The 26,390-nt window shown below is 36.6% G+C and overlaps 1 protein-coding gene across 5 annotated transcripts in view; it reads right to left on the reverse strand.

The window, feature by feature from the left end:
- SLC4A10 (solute carrier family 4 member 10) overlaps window positions 1-26,390 on the reverse strand; it is a 174,354-nt gene that overhangs the window by 49,554 nt on the left and 98,410 nt on the right. For 4 of the 5 annotated variants that reach the window (XM_075180760.1, XM_075180763.1, XM_075180758.1 and 1 more), the window contains exons 6-7: window positions 21,081-21,269; window positions 2,797-2,891 (exon numbers count right to left, since the gene is read on the reverse strand). In XM_075180760.1, the coding sequence (XP_075036861.1) occupies window positions 2,797-2,891; window positions 21,081-21,269 (284 nt within the window). The remainder of the gene's footprint in view (window positions 1-2,796; window positions 2,892-21,080; window positions 21,270-26,390) is intronic. The other variant, XM_075180759.1, reaches the window with a different exon arrangement.

Raw genomic sequence — 26,390 nt, forward strand, 5'->3', positions numbered from 1 at the left:
GATGAGGTTGAAAAAAGACACCAGTCCATCAAGTTCAACCTATTTTGGATCTCCTGTGATCCTGCACTTATATTTGAAATTAATCCAGAGTAAGCAACCGCCAATCTGTTTCAATTGTGAAAATCCCCCCAGACTCAATATTGCAGTCCTATTTTCACCCTATATCCACTACTATCCTTCATTTTAATTAACGGTCGTATCCCTGGATACACCTTTCCGCTAAAAATTTGTCTAACCCTTTCTTAAACATATCTATTGAATCTGCCATCACAACCTTCCCTAGCAATGAATTCCATATCTTGACTGCCCTTACTGTAAAGAACCCCTTCCTTTGCTGGTTGTGAAATTTCCTCTCCCCTAACCTTAGGGGATGACCAGGCTTGGCTCATTCTACCTTCATGGAAAGTGTTAGAATTATCACAACTCTGTAATGAAGGCAATGCTTAAAATGTATTGAGAAAACAGTAAGCATTTGGATGTCATTTCATTTGGGGACAATATGATTATAATTAATATCAATAGTTAAATAAATAACAAAGTTCAGAGGTGCATCTTACATTCGAACTAATGACGAGCTACACTGACCCAACTTCTGGATAAAAATGGACGTTTTATTTAGAATGTTACAGCAGCCATCTACTTACTTAGACACCAGCACACATATTCCCTGTTAACATTTACAAGATTAGCCATGCAAATTTAGCTGGCATCTCCCCAGAGTTTTCGAAACGCGGCACCAGAGATTTCTGTATTTTGTCAAATATTTATACATTTGACGTTCCAAAAAATAAAACAATATACACATAGCGCAGCTAAAACAAATTCAAAATTCCATTACAAAAATTAATTTTAATTCATGCAATAATTTCATTGGGAAAATTGTTATCTTAAGAAAAGGAATAATTTTTCAGTAGAGAGTATATGCTAATAGTTAACAATAAGGACTTGATTGCAGTAGGCATAATTCCCCTGTCTTCCAATAATGCTATGGATCACTCTTGTTATTAAAAAGAAGGTGATTGGCATCCAAAGAGAATTGAAAAAATTTGTATTATTTAATTAGACCTTGCTGGTAATCAGTGCATCACACAGTGGAATGTATTCTCCCCAAATTAAATACATAATCATAGATATAGGTTTGAGGACTTAAAAGAAAATTCTACATAGATACAAAAAAATCTTTCCTTAATTAATAAAATATAATTTGGAATTTATGGTTATTAACTAATAATTCATTTCTGTTTTCTCTGACAGATACATTAGCCTATATTCAAATTGTTTCCAACTTATTTATTTGTCAGCTAGAGAATTCATCTGGCATGTATCAATTCAGTTTGAAAATGTGGTTGTCTGAGCTTTCACATCTGTTTCAATCCTTTTCACTACCAGAGACCTTAGCAGACACCCAGATTACTGTTTTAAACTTTGTTGAAACACTTTTGCAACTCTCTCAAAACAGTTAACCCATAACTATTTAAAGTAGATCTAATATGGACATAATGCGCCTGATTCATTAAGGAAAGTAAGGCAAAAAAAGGAGTACATTTTCTACTGAACAAACCATGTTACAATGTTAGGGGTGCAAGTTAGTTTATTATTTTGCACATAAGATAAATACTGGCTGTGTTTTCATGTAGCACACAAATACTTGATAGCTTTATTTTTACACTGAAATTTAAAGCTGTCCTAGGACATGCTCTACCCCAACTATAAATCTGTCCCTGCATTTTAGATATACCTCCCCCTCCAATACAACAAGATTTTGCCAAGGTGCAAAGTTACTCTTTTTTTTAAATTTAATTTCCTTAATGAATCAGGCCCAATATGTCCACATTTTCTAAGGTTCCGTGAGGTTTGTATTTATGTGAAACAGTTATGTTTATGTATATTAAAATGCCAGACTTTATCCAATTTTACTGACTTCGACACCATATATGGCTAAATAATATACAGGTTGTGGGAAATGTTGTGGGCAATAATAGTTTTTAAAGTATCTCCTAGGAATTTGACTGCCTTTATCAGCAGATTTTCAACAGAAATTGAAATTGATACTGCATGTGTTACTAGCCTATAAAAACATAGCTGTCAATGCATATAGTAATTTAATACCTCTGCATTTCTTCCATTAAGAGTTGATCATCATAAACATGTGATGATATTGTTGGACCATGTGCCATCTACTTTAGTTCGCACGTGGGTCACAAGTATGCAGCTCTGTCATGGTTAAAATACAGTATTATGTTTCTAGAACTCAATCTGATCAAAGGAGAAGAGTTTAAATGGATCTGCAAAGGTTTTCTGGTTTCTGAAAAACTTTACTAGAGAATGAACAAGAATTGTTTTCACCCCAATATGCAAAGTTACATTTGGACGTGCTCTCCAATGTACCTTTGATTGTGTGACATATTTGAATCAATGAAAGATATCTGGTCTCCAGGAGCCATCATTACTTAATATAAGCGGCTTCCAAAATAGAAGATTCCTTCTGGGCTCACATTTGTCTTTCGTAACAAAGAGATTAGAGAGTTTCCACTCGGCCTTCATTGACATGAGAAGAAGTGTCTATATTTTAGCTTTACATCAAAAAATGAAGGTGGTCTAGGGCTGTCAGTCCATGTGCTGGTTCTTCCAAGGCCATATTTAATTAAGTATTAACACTCCCATTATTTTATGTATACTATTCAGCCCAGTAACACACAGCCTTGGATACACACCAATATCAAATGGTTACTTGACTTGCTTTTTATAAAGGAATTTCTTACTGTAATTTAGTTACTTTTCTTCCGTACCACTCACCTTGGTAACATCAAGAGTACTGTTCTCTCGGCTGACATCGGTTTTTTGTTCACTACTACAAGAGGGAGCAGGCTGCGGAGACACAAGTTGACCTGCTAAAGAACACAGATTGTTATTTTAAGTTGCACAGTGTCTAAAAGTCCTGTAAAAACATATCATAATAAATATTACAATAAAAAGCAATAGTCCTACATTTGCAATACATATTGTACAATATAAGATAATAGGATCGTTATCACAGAATTTAACTAATAAGGAAAATAGATATCTTATTTTTAATGTACAAATAGAAGATGCCTCCCAATGTAAACAAATAATGATGTATTTGCTTTATCTGCCATTGTAAAGTTGGTCCTTTATTGCCAGTGAACTATAACTTCTGGCAGAAAAAGGGCCAAGTAACTCAGACACTGACAATTACTATTTTTCACTTAGAGACTAAGGGCTAGATTTACCAAGCTGCGGGTTTGAAAAAGTGGGGATGTTGCCTATAGCAACCAATCAGATTCTAGCTGTCATTTTGTAGAAGGTACTAAATAAATGAAAGCTAGAATCTGATTGGTTGCTATAGGCAACATCCCCACTTTTTCAAACCCGCAGCTTAGTAAATCTAGCCCTAAGAGTAATAAAAAAAATTGCATTGTGTTTGTTTATCTTTGTATTATATCCTGTGCTTTGTGTTTTCAAATGTATTAACCAAAAATGCATAAAAATCACATACTGTTTTGATCAGTTACACAGGAGTCCATTCCGTAGTATTAAATAACACCCAATTGTAATAAAATAAAATAAACTGGTATATTACCCCAAGAATTAAGGTGTTTTATGCTATTTCTTATCATTGTTTATATCACAGAAATCTTTAGACTATTGATACTATGTATGAATCTCTACCACTTAATACACTGGAAGCTTAATGAATGTGTTATGGTGATTGGACAGCTTTGATTTAAATAGAGAGATTGTTATAGCAACTTTTATCCTTCTGAAGAAGGTGATCCTTCATGCACTAAAACACGTAAAGGTAATTATTCTCCTGCTATTTGTACCCTTATAGTTAGCGGACTTAGGCCCTTATTTATTAGAGGGAGATAAGCCCTTTCTATTTATCAGGTATTCTTTGTCATAGGCTATCCCATGCAAGCTGCAACAGAAAATCTTTGATATCGCCTACCATTGATAAATAGACCCATTAACCTGGATTCTTGTGGCCTTACTATTGGGTGGTCAACAGACATTCATTACCCAGAGCACAGGTAGCACAAGAATATTTCATCATGAGAGTGGTGAACACTTTATATCGGCGATTCTTATAAACATAAAGACCCGAGGGACCTAGAGTATTCCGAAAAGCACCCCCTATACTCCTAAAGACATAAGCTTTGTTCCAATATATACTCCTACCCTGAAATATTGTGATCATGAACAGCATTTTCCACCTAATTTGGGCTATCTGGCTTATTAGATTTTTAAGAAGCTGCCAGGGTTAATACGATGATATTGAAACTTGCATTTTTATGAAAACTTATATGTCCTTAATAATGTTTGGAGATTATTAAATAGTTTGTTTTATTGAAGACTGCTGCTGTATTTAGTGTTTTAATTGTTAGTTATGAATTAATTTACTAGAGGATTAGGAAACACACACAATATCTATCATTTTACATAACTTTCATTGGTGAGAACAATACACTTTCCCTATGCAGCAGCCTTACACCTCCTGCTTAACATATATATATATATATATATATATATATATATATATATATATATATATATATATATATATATATACATATATATAATTATTATTATTATTATTATTGTTTGATTTTCACTCCAGGGTATTTATGTTTTTACTTAATTTTGTTACAAAAGAAAATAAATGTCATGCTTTTATGGGAAACCACACTTTTGAAGTTATGGGGAAATGGAGTGATACAAGCTTGGTGTTAGAGTTTCTCATGCAGGAAGCATATATTTAATGGGTGATATCACATTAAACAAATGTTATTGAACTTGTTGATTGGGTGACTATAGCAATAGTTCAAGGTGGGGCCATAGATGTAGCTAATCTCGATTTTAATAGAGCCTTTAATACAGTTCCAGATTGAAGAATGCTAAATAAATTGCAATGTTTGGAATCATAGTAAAATGAATGTATTCAGAGGAAGGTTGCCAGGGATGAACCCCAGTGATCTGTATTTGTACCACTGCTCTTTAATCTCTTATTGGTGAGTTTATTAATGGTCTAGAAGGGGCAATATGCCTTTTTGCAGTTGACACAAAAATATGCAACAGGGAAGATGAATGACGAAGGGAGGCTTAATATAATGATGATCTAGGTATGATTGAAGCAATGGTCTAAGAGCCAATATTTCAGGTAATGTACCAAAGCCATGTAGAAGGCCATTATAATGCTAGCTTGCACAGGGAGAGAAATTAGTAGCAGAGGGGTAGGAATGCCAACATATGGGGCATTGGAGCACCCTCACCCTGAATTTGATGTTCAGTTCTGGAGGTCAGAAGAACTGGACATCTACAGAAAGACCTAATTAAATTAGGATCTTGCAAAGAAGGTCAACTGAAATGTTGCAATGTCTAAATAACAAAATCTACTATTAAAGACTAAAGGATCTAAGTAAGTATACATATGATAGAAGCTTTCAAATATAGCAAGGGCTTTAACAAGGAAACAGAGAGAAGTATTCTTCAACAAAAGGGAAGTATTAGAACAAAGAAGAGGACATGTATTGAAGCTTGGTTGCAGTAGATTTATAGAAAATTGAATGTAAAGGGTAGTTGATAGGTGGAATAGTCGTCTAACAGAGCTGGTAGTCTTCCAACAGAGATAACATTGTGGGGACTTTAAAACGTACTTGGGATATACACAAAGTTATCCTACATATGAAAATAAAGGATCAGATAGTGTCTGAGGTCAGACAAGATGGACCAAGTGGTTTCTAAAAGAACCATAAAAATATATCAGACATTAAAAAAAAGGTATTAAAAACTTGGCACACAAGATATAGGCTGAAATATAGTATTTCCTACAGATCACACAATGTGTTCACACTTGGTCACACAAGTCTAAAGATCTAGCAAGAACCCTGTAGAAATCCTGATTCCAACAAAATTTCAATCTCTAACACAACACTATAAAGTTCTACAGTGGCTGAAGCTTATCTCTTTAAAACGATTTCCAAACAATGTTTTACAGAGCACATGTCACCTATATACAGTGTAAACAGCCATTTAGTGTGATGAACCAGCATTTGTGAGACTGCACCTTATAGACACACTAGGAACCAATGACATGAAAGTCATTTATTTCTAGTGGATAATGATTTAGTCCATAAAATGGTCACATCCATTGTATTTTTAAAAACAGCTATTTTAATGTATTTTACAGCCTTCACATCAAGGAAGTTAAATTTGCATTTCTGGTCTTGCATCTTGCAATGCAAGGTTGGGGCCACCTTTGCCTTTGGGGCCAAAACCCTTTGCTCAGTGATAGTAATAATGTTCCTCTTGCCACACAACCATACAGAGTTATTTGTTGTTCATTCATACTAAATGCAATCTCTTCCACTCAAGAGTGTCAACGGTCTACCTATCTAAAACCATTATCTGCGTGATATTTTATAGAATCCAGCAACATCTTAATCATGAGAACCAGGAAACAAGGAGAACTTAATATGGTTGCTCTGTACCTCTACTGGGACTATACAAGATTTAATATTAAGGCATAGGGGCATGTTTTGTTCTAAAATACTTGCTGATAATCTCATAATTTAGTGAACTCAAGCAAGTTATGTACGTAAAATAAAATGTTAGACTACTATATCCACACTATGTTTAATCAGTTAAAGCTTGCATTACATTCAGTATCTGCAGAAACTGGATCTTCAATATACTATATGGTTATTGAACTCATAAATAACTATTAAAAAAACTTTAACTTTCACCTACACAGGTGGAAGTTAGGATGTGTTTAAAGGCAAAACTTGCCTTTAAACACATTGCCATTTCAAATTTGCCCGGCAAAGTTGCAGAAATCAGCGATTTGCTAGAATCGCAGATTAATACACTTACCCCCTGGTTTCCCCCATCTCTGAGTATATGCAAAATCCAAGAAGTTTTGCAGGGAGAAAAATGCTCTACGGCTCTTCCCCAACCAGGGAACTCTCTCCTACATGCACACTCTCCACTCCTTCAATTCAATATGTCTTGTCCCGCAAAATAAAATCTCACATTTGCATGTGGATGCATAATCAGGTGCATTCATGCCCTGCCACAGGTAGCAAGGCACATATCAGATTTGCCTAGCACCGCCTATCAGAACATTTTACATCTACACAGTTAATAAAAACAAATACATTCATGCAAACGCCATAAGTATTGCGGCAGGTGTATTTTTTACACTTTCCTAATTTACCTATTGTGGAGGCAGACATTTTGTGAGCTGAATTAATATTTATATGAACAAAGCCAAAGTGCTTCCTATCTGTTTCCGAGGGCATTAGTGAATTGTCATGAATACTGGTTTAACGCACAAAATGGCTGCCTCCCCTGTGTGCAGGATGGTAATTGGCACGCTTAATCTATTAGAGTCAGCTGTGACTGAGCACCTTATGCTAGGTACACACTGGAGAATTTTCTGACCAATCTGTTATCTACATCGATTGTACCTACGACTGAAGGTCCGACCGTTCGGGCGATTCATGCGCACACACTACACACGATTTACCTTCAGATCTGTGCTCTTCATCTGGTGCTATAGTTGTGTAGAGAATCACAGCACAATATGCATTCATTCATTCACACTGATTAACCACCTTGTTATAGCTATCCATATTTCATAACAAATTTTGTTGACTTCTGTGACTCTGAAACGAAATATTCAGTCTCAGAACAAACAAATTAATTATTCCATCTATACTTCTACATTTTGTCACCAGGACACGTTCATTGCCAGCATCTGCTAAAAAGACCATAACTCTGTAAACTTTATGGAAATCATGAACATGATGAGTGCATACACACTGCACGATCGGAAGGTGATTGGAACGAGGTTATCAGACATGCCGACAAATCAAACGAAACGACAATCGGTACTTTGGGACAACTGACGTTCATCGTGTAAGTATACACACTGACACGGTATCTGACCAAATGGTCATAGAGCGACTGATTGGATCGATGATTGGCTGAAAAACCTCCAGCGTGTACCTAGCCTTAGTGCGCATGCGTGCAAAGAGAAAAGATACTGAGCATTCATACACATGCTCGTTCACACATTGTATTGTGCATAGAGACCACGTATTAGTGAAAGAGTTGACATAGGTTTATTTAACTAGACATGTTGACATAAGGCATATAGCTATATGATTCATGTAAATGTTGAATTCAGGAGCAGGTTGGCAGGCTTTCAAAAACTGGGGCAAACCTTTGTCATTATTAAATTTACAGTTTTATAAAGCAGTATCATTCTGTAACCATATTTCCATGACAGAAGGCATAGGGTTTGTGGCTACCAGTTCATTTAACACCCGAGATGGACCACTGCAATCAATCTGTCCCTGAAGAACATCACATTTCTTTAAACCTGTTAGGTGCATGCAATAGACTAACATACACAAACAGTAAAAGCCATCTACAGCCCAAACACATATTTTTATACTACCTCAAAAACGTCAACGAACTTTAAGAGAGGCCAAAAGGAGGAAGATGAGGGAGGAACAGAGATGAGATGATGAGCCTGTTAGAGACACATACAACAAAGACAGAGTAAAATAAAGAACGATAACAATGAATGACAAAACATACATCATAGTACATAAAAATAATACATAAAGATCCTTATTTGCTGAGTGTTGCAATGCCATAGATCATCCGTTTGCCAAACATATGCTGTACTTCAGAATAACACATATATAAGTAAAATAAATGGGCTTGAACTAGAACTCTTAAAGCCAATGACTGACAAAGAATGGTGCCCATTGTATTTCTACAGCTGTCAGGAAACCTTTATCAAAGGTCTCACCAAACCATCTTTGTTGTAGATATATCAAACCTTCTAAGTATTAATAATGGAGGTGTCCATAGCAGCCAATCGGATTTTAGCTATCATTTTCTGAAATGTACAAGATAAATGATAGCTAGAATCTGATTGGTCGCTATGGGCAACACACTTTTCCTTTTTAGAAGTATTTATAAATATACCCCTTTGTCTCATAAATAATATAATAATATAATATTATAATAATAATATTCTTATACTTTCTTTTGTTAATAATAATAACGGTTTTAAATTTCAAGTTGCCAAATGTAATGAGCCCCATTTTGCTCTCTGCTGTGGTCTCCATTGATTCGAGCCATGGCTCTGTCTGTATGTGGCAAACCAGCTTTCTGTAACAACGACCCCTCCACCTCAAAACAGTTTAAAGGAAAATAACATAAAGTAGACACAAGTTCAGTGATAATGTCAGACACATTGGGTTATTATGACAATGACTGATGTTGATTAAACAAACACATGTTGACACTAATCTCTACTAAAACCTATTATAGTAGGTTTTGAATAGTCACAGGTAATAATTTTTAGATATTATTTTGAAATCTAAAGATTACTGAGACCAACAGGAAGTGTGAAATACAAATAAACCTGTTTTATTAAAACTTTTCTATACACAAAATAAAAAGCCCATATGTATATAAAGCTGAGAACAGCTTCTGCAATGTGTGGAGTTTAGGCAAAGAAATGCAATTATTTAGGATCTTAGTATATATTTCTAGACATTAGTATTTTTTGTTTTATAAATACCGTAAGCATGATATTAAAATGCATTAAAACAATTAGAAACATTCACCAAAGTAAAGATAAGATATAATTGATGACAACCCATTGAAGAATATGCCCAACTTCTGTGGATTTTATTTTTTTAACTTAAAAAATATATATTACCAAAAAAATATATAATATATAATTATAAACCAATAAAACCAATCCCTGCCTACATAGTTGGTTACATGCACTAGTAAAGTGTACCTAACCAGGGTAAGACATCCAGTCTGGGTGGCTATAGTTACCCAGGTACTGTTTGTGCCACTGTAGCGAATGCTTACTTTAGATCTACTCTGTTTACACATAAATAGTATATACAGACATGTCAAATGCTGGTGTCAGTGGCTTTTTTAAATCTTTAGCATGAAAAAGAAAAATTTGAAAACCACTGGCATCAGGTATATGGTAAGCAGAGCAGAATTTTCAGCCTAAGGTATGTGTTATATACATTGTACTAAATAGTAAATCTAACCAATTATAGCACATAGGTAATGGGTAAAAAATACCCTTAGCGTTTACTTTTACAAATAAAAAAGTGAAGGCCACAAGAGATAGACATATCCTTTAAAGCCTTGAATGGAATTTATAACAAGTCTGTAAAAGTAATACAAACCCATATATTTGACTTTATTATAATTAGTAATGCATATTTTAACATTTGTAGATCTGTGTATATATATATATATATATATATATATATATATATATATATAAAGATTAGAGGTTTGGGAACAAAGCCAAGGGAGAGAAAAGAGAGCTGTGGGATGGGAAGAGAACACAGTTCAGTGAGAAAAAGAGTGAGCTTAAGGGGAAAAAAAGCTCAGAGCAGGGAGAAGGACAACTCAGAGCTGGGGGGATCTAAATCAGGGTTCAGGGATAATAATAAACAGATCTGGGGCTTGAGAACAGAGATCAGAGACAAAAGAGAAATTTGGGGGAGAGAACAAGAAAAGTTTTGGGGAAAGAAAGAGAGAGGGTGGAGTGAGAAAAGTAGAGCAGAGGAAAGAGAGAGCTGTGGAAGATAAAGAGAGAGCTGTACAGTAAAAAGAGAGAGCTGGATGTAGAAAAGTGATTGCTGGTGGTGAAAAAGAGATTGCAGGATAGAAAGACAAGAGTGCTGGGAGTAGAGATTCTCAAAACGGATGCGGTTTCTCAAATCGGTTCATCGAATCAGTACAAAAATTCGATCAAACATGATCAAGCCAATTCACACATATGCAAACTGACTTGAACAAGTTCAGGCTTAAAGTTTAACTGTTTTGAAATGCAAATGACAAAACTTGGCCAATCGCAAACCTCAAATGTGAACAGTGAGGGGTGAAATTCAGTAGTGTTTTATGTTCCAATTATAAAAAATGTTTGAATACTTTTTAATTATTTAAAAATATAATTATTATTAGTATTTAGAAATATTTTAAAATACTAAATGTAATGTTAACAGTGAACACGAGCAGCAAATAATTAAATGTGAGGCTAAGTTTGGAAAGGAGTTATATATTAAATGTAAATACTATCAGCTTAATGTCTGGGCTGGTTGGGAGAAAATAGGTTTATTTATTACATGTGAATACTACTAATTTAATGTCTGGGCTGGGTAGGAGGAAATAGGTTTATTAATTACATGTGAATACTACTAATTTAATGTCTGGGCTGGTTGGGAGTAAATAGGTTTATTTATTACATGTGAACACTACTTATTTAATGTCTGGGTTGGCTGGGAGGAAATTGGTTTATTTATTACATGTGATTACTACTTATTTAATGCCTGGGCTGGCTGGGAGGAAATAAGTTTATTAATTACATGTGAATACTACTTATTTAATGCCTGGGTTGGCTGGGAGAAAATAGGTTTATTTATTAAATTTCAATTTAATGTTAGCCACATCTGTACATGCATCCAGCCATGCAATAAACAAAGCCATACTACCTAAATACTGTCAGGGGGGTGCTATGCAATCTGCCCTGCATATGGAAAGCATTTTTTTTCTAAAGAAGTTGTCCATGTTTGGACTAGCCCTTTTAATGTAGTCTGCTCCCTGTGTAGTAAATTTTAATAGGGGCAAACCCGCTAAGCCCTCTATACCAGAATCCTAAAAGCTAACTGCACCGTGTTAACAAGTCTCATGTATCCATTCTTTATCCAAACTTCTTCAAAAGAGCCCCTATTTGTTTTTGGATTTTGGGCTGTTCATATTAAGGAGGGTTGTCCAAAACAGGACAACATCATTTATAGAATCACTACATTAAAATGTTCATTACATGTTACATTAACTGAGTCAAGCATTATTTTTAATTGTATGTGAGAAAGTAATTGTAAGTAATGCTGACTGCAAGGTGATGCATTTAGTCATGGCTTAAAGTAAAAGAACACTATTGCAAAATAATATAAATGTATATCTAAATATAGTTTCAAAGAGGGTAGAATTGTCATTGAGGGTACATTTGTAGATATAACTTTGCTCAAAAGTCGTGATTTTGTCAATAATTAGCCTATAGTACTTTTTATAGAAGAGGTACACAACATGTAGTTCGAGACCCCAAGTCGAGACCCGTAATCTATTTTTGGATCCCATGACTGAAAGCTATGCAATTCATTTTATTGTGAACTGCCTCTTTTGGAGTACCAGCACGACTGCACACTGACACTAGGAGGTATATTTACTAAACAGCGGGCTTGATAAAGTAGAGATGTTGCTTATAGCAACCAATCAGATTCTAGTTATCATTTATTACATTGTGCTATAGGCAATATCTCCACTTTTTTAAATCTGCAGTTTAGTAAATATACCCCTTGATGTTCTAGAACAACGGCACACAAACTTGGGGACTAAAAGGGTTTAGCACAATCTTTCTATATCGTCAATAGCCTGAGCCACAGTAATTGAGTGAAAAGAGATAGAGGTAGCACTGTGAGAACCAACCAATTTGCAGGGCTGTTGTACATGCACATTTCCATATGCACACATTCCAAATCAAAGAGATAAAAACATTAAACTTGACACTTTATATTTGTATAGTATATTATTTACAACTACAAAATTGATTTGAACTGTCCTTCCTTGGACCACACAAACAAAAAGCAAAACAATTATATAATTCAGCCATGAATCAGATACATTGTGTCTGCAGTTCCGTTATACTTGCCAATTGAATTTGAGAGACTCACTATCGGTGATATAAATATTTAATATATCACCTTAGTGATCAGATATATTTCACTGAAAATCCAGTAAACTGCCCAAACTACAATGGTGGCAAGCAGGGGAGAGCTGGCAAATTTTAGCCATGGTGGATGGGGGCAAGACTTGACTCAGCAGCCTATTGGGAACATTTTAAAAGAAGAAAAAATGTAGGTGGCCCAGTGGCCCAGCCCAAGGTAGCCCACTGTGGCACCGGCCCGGGGAGGCAGATGCCCCCAGCTCAGCCTGCCCCTGGAAATTACCTCTTGACTCCTCAGAGGGGATGAACTTTGCCCATATAATAAGCAGGGGCTGGCTTGGCTAGGGGGGCAGGGGAGCATCTACCCTCCGGGCCGGTTCCATAGTGGGCTACCTTGGCTGGTTCACTGGGCTACCTGCATTTTTTTTATTTTAAAGATTCCTAATAGACTGCTGAGCCAAGTCTTGCCCCCTGGGCTACAATCTGCCAGCCAGCCCCTGATTATAAGCCAAGACTATTTTTTCAACTGGCATTCAGACATATATGCACTTGTACACATTCGTCCCTGGCCTTAGGATTTTCCATTTGCTGCTTTCTTAGGAAGTGTCTTAAATGATCATATACATGTTGGCTTTTGTTGCAGGTTTTGCATTGCCAGGAGTTGTTCTAAGCCCATCTATATATGACCTGTATATCAATGTTCAAAAAATATCCTTAACAAAATTGCCCAAATTTTCCCAATCGTGAAGTTCACTACCGGACTATCTCAAAATACACATTATTAATCTCATGTAATAAGTGATTCACAAATGCCTAAAAAGTGAGCACACTAGTTTCAAACTCCTCTAAATTAAATCAAATTCCTTTGTTTCTTCTTCCCCTGCCCCCCACCCAGTCTGCCTCTGCTGGCAAGGAAATCTCAGAAATAAATAGAAACAAAAAAACCTCCGCTGAGTGTGTAGAGAATTATGTGGGTATGCCTGCTAGTTGCTAAATGGGTTATAGAGCATAAAGATTATGCAAACATAAACTAACTTATGTACTAGACACAGTGAACATGGTATTGTAATGTAGGTAGAATTTATAAAATGCTGTGAATCATAAAAGTGCATACAAAGATAACTCCACCTTTCTTGCTGGAGATAACTTGATTTTTTCCTAATCAGAACCCCAATGTCGGCAGAGTGTTTGCTTTACGTTTTGGGAGATAAAAGTTATCGTGACCTTATATAGTGAAAACAACATGTCGCAGCTATCTGCACAGTACACAGAAATGAAGAGGGCTGAAGATATGACTGCAGACGGTGAATATTAGATGTTTGTGTGATGTGTGGATTGTGAAGCTCATTTAGTTTCCCAAGATGAGATTTAAATCTATCAAAGTCTCAATTAGTAAGACTTAGCAATGTCACCCAATGTTGTGCACTATGCAGACAATGCTAACTTCACCTGCGCTGCTAATACATACACCTGATGTCCGGGACATTATGGAACACGGGCAGCAGGGCGAAAAGCAATTAGGATATACCATGTCTGTATATACAATTAGAATGTTCCAGTACATTTACACCATAATCAAAATCAATATAGAGTAAACACCAAAAATGTTCACATCTCTCTCTCTCTCTCTCTCTCTCTCTCTCTCGGTTCAGAAATCAGCAGGAAGGCCATCTTCATCAGCACATCACATTATATTCACTTATTGCCATTACACACTGCAAACCCCTCGCTGCTGCCCACCAATCCTCGGTATTATGTTGTCTACTGCTCACAGCATCACATTTGTTAGAGAAGCTCTTACTTTCAGCTTTATAATGTATCACTGTAAGCATTGTTTGTGCATCAGCTGTGCTCTGCTTACAATGAGAAGTACATCTATGTGCAATTAGACACATTGAGAAAATGATCTGTATCTGCAGCATATGCATAAATAGAATAAGTGAATATCTTGTTGAAAGGCAAAATTGTTATCCTGCATGATAAAATCCGGAATGAACGGGTGCGCTAGAGCCTGGCACTGGTGCCCGTGACAATGAATGGGTAGATTGGGGAGAGGGGAGGGGGTTAAGGGGCAGCTAAGGGCTATCAAAGTGCTAAGAACTCCCCCAAGGACTGGTCATGACATCACTGCCCCATGATAATGCAGCTACTCCCTTTCGGAAGCACCTCCAATGTTGGGACATAACCTGGCCCTGTTCCCTGTCTCGGTTGTAATCGGCACCTAACCCTAACCCCAACCCTTAGATCATGTTGTCCAGTTGAAAACTCTAACATGAAACTATACAGATTATATACATGATAGATGCAATCACATCCTGCAATACAGCACATGTTCTCAGTGGCTAATTAACAGCCAATACAAAGCATGGAAATTTGTAGAAAATCAGTGAGAGATGGGATGCACTGTGTTTTCTGATTATAACAAAAAATATAAATGCATGTACACAAAGTGGAGTGTAATGATGTGTTATGCAGGAGCAATGGGCCTGTGTCCTTAAGGAGGCCAAAGGATAAAAATGAAGTAACTTTGTACCTTGGCAAAACCATGTTGCATTGGAGGGGAAAGTAAATTTAAAATGTGATGGCAGATTTATAGTTGGGGTAAGGCATGTCCTAGATCAACTTTATATTTCAGTGTAAAAATAAAGCTATCAAGTATTTGTGTGCTACATGAAAAAACAGCCAGTATTTTATTTATGTGCAAAATAATAAATTTGCGCCGCTTGCATTGCTACATGGTTTTGCCCAGGAGAAAACTTTTTCCTTTTTTTTTTTCTTAGCTCTCCTTAATGACTCAGGATCAATGTGTCCAATTATAACTAGAGATGCTCAGACTCGGTTTTCTGAAAACCGAGCCCACCCAAACTTAGAGGATCCGAGTAGACTCACGAGCCAGCTCGTTACTTTTGCGCATCCTCTGATCTGAATCAAGGCAAAATATCATTGTTGTGTTGTCAAATCTCGCAGGTTTTGGATTTCATAAGTACCTCCCTCCCCAGGAGATCCAGTGCCATTGCTCATACAGAAACAGGAGGGGTAGCAGTGTTCTTGTCACTTGACAAAAATTGACTGGAAATGATTGGAAATTAATGTTATTGAGGTTAATAATAATGAAGTGATAAAAAAAGAGCCAAATTATGTGATTTTAGCAAAGAAAATAGGGATTTTAGAAAAAAAAATTGGGATCCAAAACCAAAACACGCGAGGGCGGTTTTGCCAATACCAAAACCAAAACACAAAACACAAAGTTAATCCAGATCCAAAACCAAAACCAAAACACGGGGGTCAGTGAACATCTCTAATTATAACTGCTGACAAAGCCACTTTGTTGCTGCAACTAACATTGTATCATGATATAAACCTCATGCATTATGTCATCACTTGGAAACATTGAAAACAAGCCCTTGACACTAATAATACATTTTGAATCAATGCAGCAGATCCCCGGACGTGACACTCTACTAATTCTGAAAAGCTATTCCTTGTGTTCTCATAATCTTCTGTTATTGTTCCATCCTATAACTCAGGTATTAGCCCCGTGTCCTAGAACAGCTCTACCCAGCATCTATCATTATAATGCTGTGATTTAACATAGTGACATAAAGACCAATGGTGCTGTGGGCAATACGCAGTTTCCTTACTGCTAATCAGTTTTAATGTTTCATCAGTAGAAAATGTCACAATCTCATTTTCCTCATAATGTGGACAGATCTCATTATCATGAGATTGTATATTATGGCCTCATCTGAAAAACCTATAAAACTGAAAGAGGATATTAATATCCTGGGGAAACAGGATTGTTAATGGTTGTGTTACTGTTTCTTATGCATTGGTACAACTACTGTTCTCTACAGAAGCATTAATAAGGTATCAGCCCACGTATTATGTACAGAATAATTCAGCTATTATAATTTCCTATTGCAGTATCCTCTCTTTGAAATCTCTTGCAATGGAAGCTTTACTGTTTTGTACTGTAGTCAACGCCTGAAAATCAATTACTGTCATAGACAGTCCATTGTACAAGTCTTATGTGGATACTTTTTATAGTCCATAATACAGAAGGAATTTTAAATGTGACAGTAATATATTCACTTGACTTCAGTGTTAAGTATTGGAAACACTGTTATAACTAGAGATGCTCACTGACCTCTGTGAACTGGTTTTGGTTTTGGATCTGGATTAGCTGCATGTTTTGGTTTTGGTTTTGGCAAAACTGCCCTCGTGTGTTTTGGTTTTGGATTTTTTAGAAAAAATCCTAAAATATGCTAAAATCACATAATTTTGCTCTTTTTTTTGTTCCTACATTATTCTTATCATCAATGACACTAATTTCAAGTCATTTGCAGTCAATTGACCACCTCACAGATCACAATATTATTTTCATACACTTTCGGACAAATACCGCAGCGACCTGGCTGGATGGTAAGCGACAGAGCAATGACTCAAACACACGGCAGTTCCTACCACATCTAGGACACATTGGCACATAGCAGTGGCAGAAAAGAAAAATGGTGCAAGATGGAATTGACCTTGGACCCGCCCTCCCTCCCACCCATCGTTATGATGGATCTTAAAAAGGAATCCAAAAATCGCGAGATCCGAGGATGTAACGATGACGTTTTGCCTCGTTTTCAAATCCGAAAAAGCGTGAATGTACCGAGCCGGCTCGATACTCGGATCTGCTAAGTTCGGGTATATTCGGTTCTCTGGAAACCGAGCCTGAGCATCTCTAGTTATAACTCAAATGTTATATTCCAAAGACTGTAAGGATAGTTGAATTCACAGTGTTATTAAGTGACCTATAGGAAATCTCTAATATACTCATAACACGTTTTCTACAGACACAATATAATGATATATGGGAACCTGCCAACTATAATACCCTCCCAGCTGATGAGAAAAGCTAAAATAATCCCAGGGGGCTGTGGCCACCACCACGGAAGTTCATGCTCACCGACAGTACTGGAAGGAGGAATGTCCACTTCCAAATGTTCTGTTATGTAAAGGGTGTCTATATCCCTGCCCAGGACGCCAGGGGACAGTCTGTGCAGACTTTATCTTTACAACACCAGGAGATGATGTTATACAAATCCTGTATTTACAGTATAATAGTGAACCACTCTCATTTGTTTACATATAAGGGGAACCCTTACAGACTGCTATACTCAGGGCCATCTTTTCCATTGGGCACGATGGGCAGGTGCCCCGGGGCCCCACGGGCAAGGGGGCCCCATAGGCAGGGCTCTTAATTAGAATAAATAATCCTGCAAAAAAAAAAAACCTGCAAAAAAAAACCTTCAAGGGTCACTGAGCAAGTACATCTATCTATCTCTATATATCTATATCTATCTATCTATCTATCTATATATATATATATATATATATATATATATATATATATATAGGGGCCCCGGTGCACTGCTTTGCCCTGGGGCCCATAATGTTGTTAAGATGGCCCTGGCTATACTGGGCATTAGAAGTCAGCCCACCTGGGGGTAAATATTAGGAACCACATCCCTAATTTAGATGGTGACCTGCAAAGTTCTTGCTGAAGGTCCACGAGAATAAATGATGGTGTCTTTGCATTATTAAAAACAAGGACTTTTGCAAAACTTTGTGTTATTCTTACCTCTATTAGCTTATTTGAATATATTTTTCACAGAAAGGACATTTTGTTTTCGATAAGTACCCATACAGAACACTCTAATCTGTCTGTCATTTATATCAACCAATTGCAACTCTGAAAAAGACATTGGGGTAGAGCTATCAAACTTTCTAAAAGGAAAAGTGTAGGTGGTGCCCATAGCAACCAATCAGATTCTACCTATCATTTATTTACAAGGATAGAAAATTTTATCTAGAATCTGATTGGCTGCTCTGGGCAACATTTACACTCTTCCGTTTTAGAAGGTTTGAAAAATCTACCCCATTAAATTATCTTGAACAACCTACAACATCAGTGCACAAAGCTGCATGGTATTACATAAGGAATAAGTGGCACTTCATCAGAAATAAGTCCCTTAAGCATCCATGAAACAGGTCTCAAGAATATTAATTTCTAGGACTTATGAATCATTGTACCTCTTGCATTTTTTATAAGAAATATCTGTAATGGAAACAAATTACAGTGATTTCTTTCATCTAGAAACAAATGTATCTATAATAGTAATTGATCTTAACTTGACATATTTCTAGATGCTATTTATGAAGATTCCCATAGGCTGAATACACCAGTCTACATTACGGTTCTTATATGAACATGATGGTAATCCATAACAAAATGATCAATTTCAAAAACAATGTTGGACGACCTATAAGTGAAAGTTAACTTCTAAATTTAATAAGCACCGTTAATATTGCTTGAAAATACTAGAACTGTGTACAGACAATTATTTTAATGGCTAAAAAGCTTTTCAAAAGAGGAAACTGTTTGAAAAACAAACCAGTGAACGGCAGATCAGAAATGTACAGAAAATGTCAAATGGTCTCTAAATTTACATCTTAAAAATCGCCCATTTGTCATAAAGGAACGCTGGTAATAGATTCCGTCTTTAACAAGTGTCACTTTTGCAGAGCTGTTCATGAAGAATTTTAAGCTGTAAATTGCTTTGTTCTTGCACCGCTCCGCCTTGTACACAGCAGCGCTAGACAAATGGAGAAGTAAATATATCTCTAAGAGACTGTGTCACATTAATATTCCAACCACCAATTACATAAGAATCACCCTTTCATTAAATAAACATTTTCAGAAATGCACTTTCCTGCAAAACAGCAACTGGAAGGTGCAAAGTGCATCCCAAGTACAGTAATGAGATCCAAGATCAGACGTAGTGGAGAATTCAAGTACTTTTACTGGGGAGAAAAGGACTTCCACAAAGTAGAGTATGTCGCTGGACATGTACCCTTTCCATCCCTTTATTTTATTTACTTATCTAATTCTTAATTTACTTATCTAATATCTCACTCTCACCAGATCTCCTCAATAAGGAGATTACTGCGCGCCGCGGAAGCACTACAGTGACAGCAGGCAGCTAGCAGCATAACATTTGCTGTTAGCTGCCTGCCATTCTCCTTGACCAGCTGACAGTCAGAGCCACCCGATGAATGCCGGCGGGCTCCCCAGATGCCGGAGGCCCCTGGGCTCCAGCCCAGTTAGACCTCGGGTTAATCCGTCCCTGTTTATAATAAATCTAAACAACTTTTTGTGAGGCAGGGGGATGCAGAGCCATTTCTGTAGATGGGTTTCCCAAGAGATCCCTTTTCTTAAATACTCAAACTCTGTTTGCACTACAGGTTATCAAATTCTCTTTCCTACATGAAACTCAAAGGGAATAATAATTTTGAATAATTTTGAATAATCGCCTCTCTTTAGCTACTATGCCCCATATATAGTCATTTGGTGATGGTTCGCCCTGGGACAACTACAGTTACTTGTACTGAATGCCGGTATACCAGGTTGAACAACACGGACAGGAGACAGATGTCAGAGCAGGTGGACTGATTCAGTTTTAGCCACTTAAGTAACAAGAATGGAGGGTGTGTAAATATATGCAGAACATAATTGGACCAGTTCTTGTCCAATGAGCTGACATTTGCACCATACACTATTCACCTTGAAGTCTTGCAACACCCGCACTTACGGCCTACTCCTTCCCATGCTGATGCTGGTGGACTTGAATTTCGGTTGCGGTATGGCTGAAAGTCCTGGAGGTAAGGACCACTCACTAAAGGACTACTTTGGAAGTTAACCAAAATGGAAGGATTATCCAATAGAGCTAAAGCTCCCTAAAAGGAAATCTCTACACAAAGTTGTATATAAGATGATTTTACAAATCATTATTATTGATTGTCTTGGATCATTATGGTTTAGAAACAGCATTTAATGTAACCACTTTCTTTTTTCAGCACTAAGGATTACCTGTGTTCCATAACAATGTGTGTGCATTTAGAAATCAAAACATGTGCATTTATAAATCAGAAGACAGCAATGATTTTAATTTTTTTTATCAACTGTAGGCTATCAATTTAAAAATATGTGATGAGTTTTTTCAAACTCAGCAGCAACGATGGTTAAAAAGCAGGTTAAGTAGATTAATGTTAAATAAAGTAAACAATCTTTTCTTTTTTATTCAGTCTGCTTCAAAGCAAACAAAAGCAACAACATGATTGGTTTGTCTTGGTTAATTCTATGCAGTTTTCAGATGCAGAATATTGAATTCACAATGCTTAATTATTTCTATAACGCCATTATTAATAACAAAATGAAATAAAAACCTACCATTTTTGTCCATGGAATGAGGCTCTGACTGTTTCTTCCCAATGTCGGCGAAGGAGCGCACAATTGGGATTCTGTTAGTTAACTTCTTTTGGTTTTGGTGATGATGTGGTTTCAATAGTGCTTCATGAACTTTGTGGCGGATGTCTTCACTTAACTGCCCAGATGCGACTTGCTGATCGAGAATCATATCTGTCATTGAATAAAAATAACATGGAAGTATGAGTCTTGTTTTAGGCATGTTTCACACCTAATTTTCTGTTGCGTTTCTTGTGGCTGACACTATCATTTGTGAAGTGAACATTTTAATACTCCGATTGGCAACAGGTCGGTATGATCCTTTGAAAACGACTGCTCTAAATGGTTACAGGCTGGTTTATTGCTGCAAATGTTCTAATGATACATGTTAAGTTAGTTCTGTTAATGTTCTAATGCAATAATTGGTTACAGATCATTCTAGTTCTCTGAATGTTCTAATGCTCCTATTAGGTACTGGTCAGTCTAGCCATGTGAGTGTATTAAGCCTATGATAGACTAGAGGTTTGTCTAGTACTGTGGATTTCTAAAACTGATTAGCAGGCATATGTTGGTCTAGTTATGTGACTGCTGTTATGTTCAGGTTGGCCTAGCCATTTAAATATTGTACTGCTCTGATTGGCTAGATGGTGGTCTACTAGTCCTATGATTGTTTTAAAGCTCTGATTGGCTACGGGTTGGTTTAGCCCTCAGCATTCTGATGAAGCAGGTGGCTACATATTGGTCTTGTCCTGTGAAAGTTCTGAGGCTCTAATTGGGTACACATTGTTCTAACTTGATACAGGTTGACCTAGCCTTGCGAATGTTCCAGTGTTCTGATTGGTTATATGCTGACCTAGCTGTGAATGTTTTAATGATCTGATTATGTACAGGTTGGTCTAGTAAACTAAATAATCAAATATTCTGATTGGTTGCCATGTGTTCATTTAACCCTATGAATGTTCTAATGCTCTGATTGGTTACATGTTGGTCTAGTCCTGTGAATGTTCTAATATTCTGATTGGTTACATGTAGGTCTAGTGCTGTGAATTTTCTAATGCTCTGATTGGTTACATGTTGGTCTACTCCTGTGAACTAGGACAAATTACAATTACCTTTGATTATCCAGTCTTGCATAGACGTATGCACATTTAGTCTTGTGAACAAATATTGTTGCTGTTATTAGAAAGTGAGAGGCTCTCAATATATCTTATTGTTTAACACAATATGGACAAACAGATTGGTTTATTAAACAACGGGGCCTGATTCATTAAGGATCTTAAATGAAGAGGTATCTTATTTCAGTCTCCTGGACAAAACCATGTTACAATACAAGGGGTGCAAACTAGTTTTCTGTTTTGCACACAAGTTAAATACTGACTGTTCTTTCATGTAGTACACAAATATCAACTTTACATTTCAGTGTACAAATAAGCTATCAAGTATTTGTGTGCTACATGAAAAAACAATCAGTATTTAACTTATATGCAAAACAGAAAACTAGTTTGCACCTCTTGCATTTTAACATGATTTTGTCCAGGAGACTGAAATAAGATACCTCTTTATTTAAGATCCTTAATGAATCAGGCCCTTTATTATTCCTTGCATCTGGTTAATTTCGTATAGTATTGTAATATATACTGTGTACAAAGATAGCTTCACATAATACCTATTATTTTGGTCCCCGACATTGAATATGGAGCTTTAAAAAAAAAATAATAATTTTACGTGTCAAACAAAAAACCTAGATACAGATTATATAACATGTGTTGTTCAACTGCAGAGGTTTAATTAGGAAGCCCGTCAGTTTTAAGTGATCTTATTTGAAAGATTCTGCCTACAGTGTATTTCATTCCACTAATCTCCTTCCAGCAAATGTAAAATGGTTCATTTATTAAAACCTTGAATAATTGTAAAATATCCAAGCCGTATTCAAAGCACATTGTTGGCTGTTGGCACAGAAAGCCCAATGAAAAATTAACTCTTAATTACTAATATGGAATACACAGCACAGCTTGTATTTAAAATAGATTCATAAAACATGTCAATACATTAAAGTTTTGGTAGAAGTCTGTGGCATAATTACAGCAGGACATTTTTATAATAGTGTAATATTATTCTATACAAAGGAGGAATGGAAATGTTGTCTTAAGTTGACTTTAGATTTCTTATTCTTTGTATTTCATAGTCTAGGCGCCTGCTTTAGAGTTGAATGTAATGATGCGTCACATTTCCATGGCTGCATTGTAGGTTGGACATATGTTAAGATATGTTCAAGTTTAACTCAAGATATGTTGCAGTCATCCTCATCTAGTCATACTTGCACCTGACTCATGGATACACAAAGAAACTCCTCTTAAAAGGCTGTACTGAATAAACCTACACCTGTTACAGTATCACGGTAACAATGGGTATAAATGCAAGTTGGAACTTAGGTTATGATTCTTGCTTATTGTTGTAAGATACCCTTGAAGTTTCAATGGCATTAATCCAGTTTTATTAAAACTTCCCAAGCCTGAGCTTGTGGGGTTCAAATACATTTTCGGAACCAAGTTAAAATGGCAACGGTGTGGGGGTGTGAACGTTAGAACCAATCCTCACCCTCCCTGGTTTTCGGCCTAGGCTCTAAGAGGAACAGAGGAGCCCCGGGAAAAACAACTTCATACAGCTGCCCCCTGGGCTCTGGCTAGATGAAGGAGCCGGGTAGCAATGCAACTTTAAAGGGTCACCTCATCAAAATCCTCAAAATATTTATAATTTATATTCTATTCATGTTTTGTTTAACTATAGCATTAGCATGATATAATTGTTATACCCTTTGTCTGATTAAAATGTTGTGCAAAGGTCTCCATTGTCATTTTCACTGCTAAAGCTGTAAACGTTGTAGCTTTTCTAACATGACCAAGTCACTGTGCTGCAGATGATGATAGTGAGTTGTCTATAACACAAGCAGCCGCAGCCAGGCTAATGAAGTTGAATTGCGCACAAGATAATGGAAGTATTATTGCTGTGAGAGGATTTTGTAGAGGCAGAGTAAAACTGCACATACAGAATGTCCTATATAAATTGTGTGAACACATAGTGAAAGTGTACATAATCCATCAATAATCCAACCTCCTACCTCATTTTCATAAAACAAACCTAACCCCACTTTATTTTTGCCTAAAATACTGCTTAGTTTAGCTTTTTTTATGTCTTTAATTAATTATGACAGTGAGGGAACATCCGGCTGTCTTTACTACCTGAGGCAGCATGTTTTTAAATTCGGCAAAAGCGTGCCAAGAAATGTTTTACTTTACTGAAGTGCAACTGGAAGATGTAAAATATTTTGCATCATATAGAGAGTGAGACCTAGGGGTATATTTACTAAACTGCAGGTTTGAAAAAGTGGAGATGTTGCCTATAGCAACCAATCAGATTCTAGCTGTCAAGTTCTAGAATGCACTCGATAAATGATAACAAGACTTTGGTTGCTATGGGCGACACTTCCACTTTTCCTTTTAAGAAGCTACAGTAAATCTCCTGTGTCCTGTTGACGAGGTAAGAAATGACCACAACCTCAGTCTTCTGTGGTCATCCTTAGCGGTATTTACCAACAATCAGATTACTTTGGGCCACAGCCGCTGCCCTATCTGGCTAATTGCTCATTATCAGGTATGATATCGCAGTGTGTGCGGCCAGCATCACAAACCCATACAGTAGACGGAGGCTGTTGCATGCTGGTTTATTTTTTTGTCACTGAATATGTTCCCCAAATCGCAGGGTTAACATTTGTTTCCAGTAGGATGAAAAACATTCATAAAATAGAAAGAGTCTTAGGATTTATTCATCTAATGGAAGACATGGTTGGATTTGCATGATAATGTGATGATCATGTATGAATATCTAGTTATACCACACATTAAAGCATCGTCCCTAGTCCAATTCCCCTCAATAAATAGCTGCTCTGATCACAGACTCTCCTACACTTTCATAGAGATAAAAAGGTGTGTGTATTTGTCTGCCTATAAATATTTAATTTCCCTCATGAGATGTTTTATGGGTAGCTGCATATAGATGATGGAATGAGAAATGTGTCCTTGAAAGAGCTCAAAAATAGCTCAGAAATATCTCTCACTCTGAAATGATTCCACTGAATTAATTCATTAAAATGTGAGCAGTAACTAGGGGCCTGATTCATTAAGGATCTTAAATGAAGAGGTATCTTATTTCAGTCTCCTGGACAAAACCATGTTACAATGCAAGGGGTGCAAACTAGTTTTCTGTTTGTCACATAGGTTAAATACTGACTGTTTTTTCATGTAGCACACATATATCAACTTTAAATTTCAGTGTACAAATAAGCGATCAAGTATTTGTGGAAGAACCAATGAGAAGCCTCAATCATGGACATCGCAAAACCAAAACACGCAATGGCGGTTTTTGCAAAACCAAAACACGACGATAATCCAGATCCAAAACCGAATACAAAACAAAACACGGGGGTCAGTGACCATCTCTAGTGTATACTGATGTAGTTTTTTTGGCTAATCAGTGTTTCTTTGTAGGTACCGTCGTTGTCGTTGTCGTTGTCGGGGTTATGGTAATCACTTTTACGATTACCACCGAAGAGAGCATAGCACCAGCAACTATTATACCAGAGGGCATGAATCATCTCGGCACGCATACTGAGCGCAACGTGCGCTTGTTTTAAAGTGCAAGTAATTCTGCTCTGTGCACTAACAAATTCAACAAGTAACGGATCTGAAGATACGTGTGCGCTGATGAATTCAGGTGTAGGTCTGCTGTGCTCTACTACACTACAGGATACGTCCAATAACAATTTGATTATAAATTTGAAACAGAACACACAGGAAAAAATTTTATATAGAATTAATGTCACCTGTTAATAATATAGGCATTAATGATAAACCAGTTAAAAAATTTAGTTTTTTTAATGTTTTTTTCCCCTTGAAATTCATTTATTAGGATGTTCTTAATGTCATTGCAAACACATGTTATAGCATGTATACGAGACTGTCATCACTAATGATCAAGACTTAGACTAGCCCTGGAGCAAGAGATATGGCAGAAAAATAAGTAATTTTGAGATACCCAAAGCTTGAATCAGATGTGGCTGCATGTGCTTGAGTTTGGCACACCCTTACTGTAAATTGACTACGGCCGAATGCCCTTCCCCGCCCCGTTCCCTCCCGGAAATTGTAGACTGTAGTAGGTGTCCTTTGCGCACAGAGATATATCAGACGTTGCTGCGTTTATGGTCCAGTTCTGCACATGCGCAGTGTGATTTTTGTCTTG

The sequence above is a fragment of the Mixophyes fleayi genome, chromosome 7 (assembly GCF_038048845.1).
Source record: "Mixophyes fleayi isolate aMixFle1 chromosome 7, aMixFle1.hap1, whole genome shotgun sequence".
In the NCBI taxonomy this organism is placed as follows: Eukaryota; Metazoa; Chordata; class Amphibia; order Anura; family Limnodynastidae; genus Mixophyes; species Mixophyes fleayi.